Source organism: Toxorhynchites rutilus, chromosome 2 (genome assembly GCF_029784135.1).
Source record: "Toxorhynchites rutilus septentrionalis strain SRP chromosome 2, ASM2978413v1, whole genome shotgun sequence".
Lineage (NCBI taxonomy): Eukaryota > Metazoa > Arthropoda > Insecta > Diptera > Culicidae > Toxorhynchites > Toxorhynchites rutilus.
Genome location: NC_073745.1, coordinates 108670439 through 108680714, shown reverse-complemented (window position 1 = coordinate 108680714; position 10276 = coordinate 108670439). Strand labels below are relative to the sequence as shown.

General features: G+C 44.6%; 1 protein-coding gene across 1 annotated transcript; it reads left to right on the top strand.

The window, feature by feature from the left end:
- Positions 1-876: 876 nt before the first annotated feature.
- Positions 877-6240, top strand: LOC129766040 (uncharacterized). The gene has a single exon (XM_055766494.1). It carries the CDS (start codon positions 877-879, stop codon positions 6238-6240), a length of 5364 nt encoding a protein of 1787 aa, XP_055622469.1.
- Positions 6241-10276: the final 4036 nt, after the last annotated feature.

Genomic DNA, 10276 nt, shown 5'->3' with positions numbered 1-10276 from the left:
CACTCACTCAGATCAAGTTAGCGGAAGAGTAGGAATAGGCTTTCCTGTGAGTTCGGGTTAGTGATCGGATTCTGTGCGTACTATATAACGCGTATACAGTAGCCAGCTCAGCCTCACTTAAATAAAGATCATATCCAAGAGTACATCTTATCGCGAATAAAATCATACCTTTTCTAAAAGGCCAATTCGAATACCGAGCCAATCTATAGTTATTTCGTACATAGTAAAAGTGGTCCTTCGAACCGGATCGATTGGCCTCGGTATAATTGCATAGTTTTCTGATTCCGACAAAAGGTTTTGTCGTGAAGTTTTTTGTTACCAATATCAACGGTAAAAGTAGTTTCGCGCCGGTCGAAAGTAAAATACCGTGAAATCGTCAAGTGAAAGTGTCGTGAACATTAGTGGAACAAACTCAATACTGTGCAGTGAGAATATCTCCGTAATAAATCGAACGAATCGATTTCGAATCGATATAATCAAACACTAAAGTGTAGTCCGCTTAGATCGGAAAATAGTGCCGAAAGTGCAGCCACACAGCATCCAAGTGAAGGTGACCCCAAGGCTTGGCTTGAGTCGACCGCATGTGGCTTGGGTCCACACAATAAAATTGAAACAATAGTTGGTCCAATAAAAGGCGTCGCGGCGTCGGGCGTCGGTCATCGATCTGCCAATTGTTAATTGGTTTAGAGGTAAGCGAGTAGAAGCATGCGACTAACCCATCAGACAATTGTTAAATGAAATTAGGAGCAGACACATATTGAGCGTTTTTCGGATAATTTGAGTTGTCCGGTTTCAAGTTTAAGCGATTTAAACTAACAAGAGGTGGTGGTTGAATTTACGTGAGCAATTAGAGCTGTGCATTGAATATCTTTCGTCATGCCTGCCGATTTACGAGCATTGAGCAAACAAGAACGTTTTTATTTCGATACCCTACACAACGTGGTTGAATTTGTCGATGGCTACGATCAGGAGCATGACGCCGGACAGGTAGCGGGGTGGAAAGACCGTTTAGATGGAATTTTAGAAAATTTCTTGAAAAATCGCCTGCAGATCGATCTGCAGCAAGATGGTGATACAAAAGACGCGAAGGAACAGGAGGAAATCAGTCGAAAAACACGTGAGCAGTTTGAGAAGTGCTATGTGAAAGTAAAAGGTTTTTTGGTAAATGCTGAACGCGAGACTAAGTCACAGCTACTCAGCAACGTAGAAGTGAATGCTTCTAATAGTCAGACGAAGCAGATTGGTAGAATAAAGCTTCCGGAAGTCAAGCTTCCTACTTTTGACGGGTCAGTCACGGAGTGGCTGACATTTCGAGACACTTTTAAGAGTCTAATTGATTCAAACCATAACCTCTCTGATGTCGACAAGTTCTCTTACCTTGTCGCATCCCTTACGAAAGAAGCGAAGCGCGTCGTCGAATCTATAGACATTACTGAAGCCAATTACGCTATAGCATGGCAAACGCTAACCAAACGTTTTGATAACAAGAAGCTGGTTGTCAAAACTTACTTAGATGCACTTCTTTCTGTGGAACCCATTAAACGGGAAAACTACGAGTCTCTCTCTCGATTCATCGATGAATTCGATAGGAATTTGCAAATGATTCAGAAAATGAACATAGATACGGATGGATGGAGTGTATTATTGGCGCACATCGTCTGCTCTCGTCTCGATACATCTACTCTCAAACAATGGGAGAATCACCACAAGTCAACAGAAGTTCCCAAATACGAACAACTCATCGAGTTCCTGCGTGGTCATTGTATAGTTCTTCAGTCCATCGCACCTGTAAAGTCACGTCTCCCTGAAACATCTCGATTGGATCTAATAAAGGTTCCGAAATCAAAGGTTAGCAGCGTTCATTCCGTCATCAGTTCTTCTGCGAAGTCGTGTGGTTTTTGTAATCAGTCCATCCATTCACCTTTCAAATGTGAGGTGTTCCGAAAGCTATCAGTTCCTGAACGCTATGATTTGGTGAAGAAAAAGGCTCTCTGCATCAACTGTTTATCTTCAGATCATCAAATTAGAAACTGTTCTTCTAGTGCCTGCCGCGTCTGCAGTCAAAGGCACCACACAATGCTCCACCAGCCAGCTCCATATCGCAATTTTCTCCAACCAAATGCTCCTAAACCCCACCAAACCCAGCTCACTACAAATCAGAATCAGAATCAAACCCAAATCGCTCAATCTACCTCGCCGAACATAAATAAGACTTCCTCGCAACCTTCGCCCACTGAAGGTCAACCGTCAGCCTCAGGTTCGCTCAGCCATTGCTCCACCTCCTTGGTCAGCAACTTTCATCGGATCCCAACGACTGTACTGCTGCAAACTGCTCTCGTTAAAGTCATCGGATATTCTGGCAGAATTCTGTGGGCTAGAGCATTGCTCGATCCTGCTTCGCAACTAAACATACTCTCGGAGAATTTAGCACAACGGTTACAGCTGCCAAGGACCAAGAATAACCATACCATCGGTGGTATCGGACAGTCTACAATTGTGTCCACCCACTCCCTCGCCGATCACATCCAGTCGCATTGCTGTAATTATAGTACGCAGCTGAAATTCCATATTTTGAGTTCCGTAACCCGTGAGCTGCCCGCGAACCCCATCGACGTTACTGAATGGAATTTTCCTACTGACATCGTGCTCGCTGATCCCCAGTTCCATATGCCTGGGGTCATCGATATGATCATTGGAGTGGACAGTTATTACGACCTACTTCTCGAGGGTCTCATTCGCCTCGGTTCAGGGCAGCCGGTGCTGCAAAATACATTGCTTGGATGGGTCGTGTCTGGTAGAGTCGGAACTAGCCGACCAGATCCGAAAATAGTCAGTATCGTTCACGTGTGTACTCAGGATTTCGACGAGAAGCTATCCAGATTTTGGGAACTAGAATCTTGCCAGTCATCTAGCACCATGTCAGTGGAAGAATCGATTTGCGAGGATAATTTTGCTGCGACGACCACGAGAGATGCCTCTGGCCGATTCATTGTGGAACTTCCGGTAAAACCGTCCGTTGTGTCCATGTTGGGAAACTCCTACGAAATCGCCAAACGTCGCTTTCTGTCGGTGGAACGCCGTTTACAAGCCAACCCTCAACTCAAATCCGCATACTCGGCTTTCATCGAAGAATATCTTCTGTTAGGACACATGGAAGAGATTACTGACATCACGGTACCCACACAGTACACCCCCTACTACCTCCCACACCACTGTATTCAGCGTCCGGATAGCTTGACCACGAAGCTTCGCGTCGTGTTTGACGCGTCTTGTGTGACGGATACTGGCATTTCACTTAATGATGCGTTGATGGTGGGGCCAGTAATACAAGATGATCTTGTATCTATTATTTTGCGTTGGCGAATTCATCAATTCGTATTTATTGCCGACGTGGAAAAAATGTTCCGTCAAATCCTGATGCATCCCTCGTTTCGATGTCTTCTGCGAATACTCTGGCGAGATGACCCTTCCCAGCCAATTCGGATCTTTGAACTGGCAACGGTTACTTACGGAACCTCTTCGGCACCATACTTGGCCACTCGATGCTTGCAAGAACTCTCCAAAGTAGGTCTACAGTCTCATCCAGATGCCGCAGAAGTTGTAGGCAAGGACTTCTACATGGACGATTTGCTAACGGGATGTAGAGATGTAGAATCCGGAAGAATTCTAGTCAATCAGCTGCTCCAGCTTATGTGCTCTGCTGGATTCCAATTAAGGAAATGGTCATCTAATTCTCCGGAGCTTCTCGCCCACATTCCGGAATCTTTGCGAGATGAACGCAACGTTCTTGGACTGGATCCTGGCGCCTCGATTAAAACCCTAGGGCTAAGGTGGGAACCAGCATCAGATGTTTTTGGTTTTCACGTTCCCAAATGGAAGGACTACTCCCATATCACCAAAAGGATTGTCGCTTCCGATACTGCCAGTCTATTTGACCCGCCAGGATTTCTCGGACCCGTAATAGTAGTCGCTAAAATGTTTGTTCAGGATTTATGGCGCAGCAACCGTTCCTGGGATGAACCTCTAGAGAATGAAATCCAGCAAGGTTGGCTGCAGTTTCGTTCTCAACTCGTCATAGTCGAGACAATTACCGTTCCACGTTGGGTTATTCCGATTGTAGATCCGACCCACATCGAACTCCATGGGTTTTGTGATGCCTCTGAACGAGCCTACGGGGCATGCATCTATTTACGTGTCGTGTCTACCAGTGGGGATACGTCTGTGAAACTTCTAACTTCAAAATCGAAACTAGCACCACTGGGAAATACTCGCAAACAGAAAAAGATCTGTCTAGCTCGGCTGGAGCTATCATCTGCATTATTATTATCCCACTTGTACCAGAAGGTCCAGAAAGCATTGAACCTCTCCATGAAGTGCTTTTTCTGGACTGATTCCACGATTGTGCTCCACTGGATATCGGCAGCTCCGTCCCGATGGAAAACTTTTGTTGCCAACCGGGTTTCGGAAATCCAACATCTGACTGCTGATGGATTGTGGGCTCACGTTCCAGGAAGCGAGAACCCGGCGGATATAATCTCCCGAGGAATGCTACCAGCAGAACTCAAATGCTGCACCGTATGGTGGAATGGGCCACCTTGGCTCAGTCAACCGAACCGATTTTGGCCGCCTCTGGTTCGCCTTACATCTGGAGACTTTCCTACTGACGAACTCGAAGAGCGTTCGATAACACTTGTCATTCAGACTAGGGAACCAAATCCTATCTTTGATTTACGATCCTCTTACGTCAAACTGGTATCTCTAGTGGCACATCTTTTGAGATTTGTCCACAATTGCAAGCAACGGATGCAGCAGGAACGAAAAACTGGTTTTCTCTGTATCATTGAATTTAACGAAGCACGGAACGTGCTCGTTCGTCTCGCCCAACAGGAAACTTTAGCCGACGATATCCACGCCATAGCAACTAACGGGGAAGTTAACCGCAACTCAAAATTGAAGACTCTGACACCCATTTTGGAAAATGGAACACTCAAAGTGGGTGGTCGCCTTCATAACGCCCCGATTTCAGAAAACCGGAAACATCCCATGATTCTTCCCGCAAATCATCGATTCACGGAAATGGTAGTCACACACTATCACCTGAAGCTCCTGCACGCTGGATCACAGCTTATGATCGCAAGCCTTCGCGAACAGTTTTGGCCACTGAGAGTACGCAACCTGGCGCGGAAAGTGGTGCAAGGCTGCATAAAGTGTTATCGTTGCAAACCTACTATCCAAGAGCAGCTAATGGGAGATCTTCCCAGCGAACGCGTTACACCAACTTACCCCTTTTTGAAAACTGGTGTGGACCTCTGTGGACCTCTTTTTTATCGCCACGTTGGCCGCAAAACTCCACCAGTCAAATGTTTTGTCGCCATTTTCGTGTGCCTGAGTACAAAGGCTGTCCACCTCGAATTGGTGGCCAATTTAACCACCGATGCATTTATTTCGGCCCTGAAGCGGTTCATCGCACGACGTTCGACGCCGACGATTATCGAATGCGACAATGCGACGAATTTTCGAGGAGCCTCCCGAGCGATAGCTGAACTTCTAGCACAATTTAGATCCCAACAACATCAACATGCAGTCGTTTCGTACTGTCTAGAAGAGGGAATACAATTTAAATTTATACCCCCTCGCTCGCCAAACTTCGGTGGCCTCTGGGAAGCCGCCGTGAAGTCGTTTAAAAAACACCTCAAATCAACCATCGGCACAACAGTGCTATACAAGGACGATCTAGAAACGCTAATTGTCAAAACAGAGAGCTGCCTCAACTCAAGGCCGCTCACTCAACTGTCAACAGACCCTGAAGATTTGGAAGTGCTCACACCGGGACACTTCCTGGTACACCGTCCATTGGTGGCAATTGCAGAACCGTCATTGGAATCAGTACCTCTGAATCGACTTGATCGTTATCAGCAGACCCAGGAATTTTTGAGGCGAATATGGAAACGCTGGAGTACGGATTACCTTTCCGGATTACTTCCGCGTACGAAATGGACTCGTCAACGGGACAACGTGACTGTTGGATCCTTAGTCCTCCTGAAAGAAGATAATCTCCCTCCACTCAAATGGTGCCTAGGCCGTGTTGTTCGAATATTCCGTGGCGACGACGGCAATGTTCGCGTAGTCTCGGTGAAGACGAAGGATGGCGAATTCAACCGCGCCATCAGCAAGGTTTGCATACTTCCGATCCAGCAGCCAGCTAATTCGGGTGACGATAGTGTTGTCGCTAAAGTGTAACTCTTCCATTATCTACAGCGTGATAGCGCTTTTGTGTTGTGTCGTTAAATCATCAATATCGAAACTAATGCTTACTATCGTTCCATGTCGTCAACCGAGCGTATCCATCAAAACAGTCTGAGAGACATCGCTACAGCTGGCAAGGCTACCCGTCGATGGTACTACTACAACCGTGATATTCGACGCCTTCAACTTATGCTTCAACATTCCATTCGACGCCTCCGGTTTATGCTCACTGGCGTCTGCGCCGAACCGTTCTCAGCCAGAACACTCACCACGCCTACCCACGATGAATGAAGACCCCTCAGAAGGACGAGACCTGTGCCAGACGAGAACGATCGCATTGCCGTCTCAAGGTCGAAGCAGATGTCCACACACCGAAGACGAATCGTAGAGCCGACAAAGCACGTGATCAACAACGACGAAGCAACGTCGAACCGAGGATTATCCGACGTGTCACATGTTTATTACCGAAGTGAAGATGACACCACCCAACCACCCTCAATGAGGGCCGAAGAGCAAGGTTGCCAACAGAACAATATCGCAGTCCATATAATAAAAAAAAAAATCATGTGAATTAGATTTAGACTTAGAAAATGAATTTTGTAGTCGAATTGAGATGTAGGATTGAAATATTGAAAATCACACTTTTCAACAGAGGCCGGCTATGTTAAGGATTAACTGAATCACCCTATAATTTTATATAACAGTTTATACTGAGCACACTATCATACGCTACTCACTCACTCACTCAGATCAAGTTAGCGGAAGAGTAGGAATAGGCTTTCCTGTGAGTTCGGGTTAGTGATCGGATTCTGTGCGTACTATATAACGCGTATACAGTAGCCAGCTCAGCCTCACTTAAATAAAGATCATATCCAAGAGTACATCTTATCGCGAATAAAATCATACCTTTTCTAAAAGGCCAATTCGAATACCGAGCCAATCTATAGTTATTTCGTACAGACGGTTCATTCATAAACGGGTCCACTGGCTTCGGCATCTTCAATGAAAATTCCAGTGCCTCTTTCAAACTCAAAGATCCTTGTTCCGTGTATGTCGCTGAACTGGGTGCGATATACTACGCACTAGGGAACATTGCCCATCGACCATTATTTTATTTTTTCAGACAGTCTCAGCTCAATAGAGGCAATTCGTTCAATGAAAGTTGATAAACGCTCATCTTATTTCCTAACAAGAATAAGACATCTATTGAGTGTTTTGGTCGAAAAATTATTCAAGATTACCTTAGCATGGGTTCCCTCTCATTGTTCGATTCCGGGGAATGAGAAAGCGAACTCGCTAGCTAAGGTAGGCGCTTCAGAAGGCACACTTTTTGAAAGGCAAATTGCCTATAATGAATTTTTCCACATTCCTCGTCAGGACACACTCGTTAGTTGGCAGCGCATGTGGAGTGAAGATGAGTTCGGTCGTTGGTTACACACGATTATCCCTAAGGTTTCGACGAGTGCTTGGTTTAAGAGATTGAATGTAGGTCGTGATTTCATTCGCGTGATATCTCGGCTCATGTCCAATCAATACAACCTAAACGCGCATCTCTATCGCATTGGGCTCGCAGCAAACAATCTTTGTGATTGTGGCGATGGCTACCACGACATCGAGCATGTTGTCTGGTCGTGTATCCGGTTCCATGCTGCTCGCTCTCAGCTCTCTAGAGCACTGAGAGCACAAGGCAGACAATCGGATATCCCCGTCCGGGATATCTTAGGTAGCCGTGATCCTGATCTTCTGCTTCATCTATACCTGTTCCTCAGAAACGCCGATGTCAACGTTTAATGATGTTTCCTTCGTTGTGTCCCCGTTTCATATCCCTCCTATCCGATCGATAAACTTTTACTTAGTCGCGGCAATACATACACACACTCTTTACAGATGCACGGGCCGAAGGTTGTGCAGTCCACTGATCATTCAACAAGAGCCAAAGGTTGTACCGCTCATGACAGTTCTTCACGAACAGATGATTGCGCCGGCTAGTGACCATTCTATCCTGGATTCCTCGAGTCGAGAAGACGCACCACGCTAGATATGGGGTACATACTAGGGGGGCGTTGCTGATTAATGGTCAGCTGCGTCCCAATAGGAAGTATCCCTTGTCGGGCACACGTACAGAGCATTGGAGACAGCAACATCCCAATTACGAGATCACTTGTAATACTAACCTCGAGCCGACCGCGAGTAATCGGTTACATATTACTAACATAGATAATAAGAAAAACTGTCAAAATATTGAACTCCGGCCCCGTCAGGCTAACGCCATATGAGCCTTGATAAAAATATATATTTTGGAAAAAAAAATTACAAAATATAATATCTCTCCTATTAAACCACTTAGGATTAAGTGAAACGAATGTACACGTAAGAAATGCGAAGAAAAAATTCTATCAGGAGATAGGTTTGAAAGTCTTCCTGGCAGGGTTAAAAGAGCCCCTAGGCCCAATTATTCGGGCTCAAGCTCCAGAAACGATGAAGGAGGCTTTAAGATTTTGCACAGAAGAAAGTAACTATAGCTATGTTAGAAATCCCTTCAAGTCACATGCTCCTACCATTCCACCCAAACCACAACATAATTTCCCTCAACAACATAAACCACAATTCCCACCTACATTCAGATATCCACCTCCAAGACCAACACAAAATTATTACCCCACAGCAAAACCAGCACCATTCCCTAATCGATACCAACATACATTCAAACCTCAACCTTTAAGAGCGCAACCGAACCCATTCAAACCATCACCACATCCAAATCAATTCAATCCCCACAAAAATCAATCATCCCAAAACCTAAATGCATTTGCACCAAGGTACACTCCCCAACCTAAACCTGAACCTATGTAGGTTGACCCATCCATAAGGTCAAGAAGAATTAACTACATGAATAGGCCAAATTTCCACATGGGAAATGATCAATTCGAGTACGATCGTTTTTCCTCATATGACGATAGCAACTACTATTATCCAGAGAACTGCTATCAAAATTATAAAGAGCAATGGAATGCTACCTCAGCAGAAAACGACACTGAAACACACGAACCAACAGCTCAATGCGAGCCCGAAACAAATCGTACAGATCCACAAGCTACTGATGATTTAAATTTTCAGATAGCAAGCGTCCCAGCGGACAAACATAAACAATTTTATCCCGTACATTACATTAAATACGAATAAAGGAAAATTGAAATTTTTGATTGACTCCGGCAGCAACCGCAATTATCTCTCTGACAAACATGTAAATTTACCAAATTGTAGATTCACAACCCTCACAACTGTACGAAACGTGAATGGTTTACACTCCATCAATAGATTCGTAGAGTTCAATCCTTTCCCACAAATTCCTAAAACCTCTAATCAAACTTTCTTAATCTTCGATTTTCATCCTTTTTTTGATGGCCTTATAGGCTACGAGACATTGAAAAATCTCCAAGCCAACATAATCACGTCAAAAAATGAACTAGCCATCCCAACTGGAACTATTCTAATGAAACGAAAATATCCCGACGTCAAGTCACTGTGTTTAAACGCAAACGAGACGCAACAATTAAATTTCCCCACAAGAGCGCAAGGTGAATTCTTCATAGAAAACGACAAATATTTTCATCCTCTCTGGGTTATACTCAGCACAGGACGGATACACACAAGTAATGGTTTCAAATTTTTCCGATGAACCCCAAAAAGTTAATCTGACTTCTGATATTCTGGAACCTGAAATTAACAATTTCGAAACTGGATCATTCGAGACTCCAGATAGTGATTTATGCTTGCAAAATAAGCTATTTGACCAGCTCAGAATTGATCATCTCAATGCTGACGAAAGGTCAAAACTTCTAAACATAATCTCCCAAAACAGCGACATTTTCTTCATAGAGGGTAATAAGCTTTCGTTTACAAATGCAATGAAGCATACAATTAAAACAAAGGACGAAATGCCAATCCATACAAAGTCTTACCGGTATCCTTATTGCCATAGGGAGGAGGTAAAACGTCAAATTTCTAAACTTTTAGACCAAGGAATTAT

Excerpts from the sequence above, each read along its gene's own strand:
- LOC129766040 (XM_055766494.1), top strand. The coding sequence starts at position 877 with ATGCCTGCCGATTTACGAGCATTGAGCAAACAAGAACGTTTTTATTTC.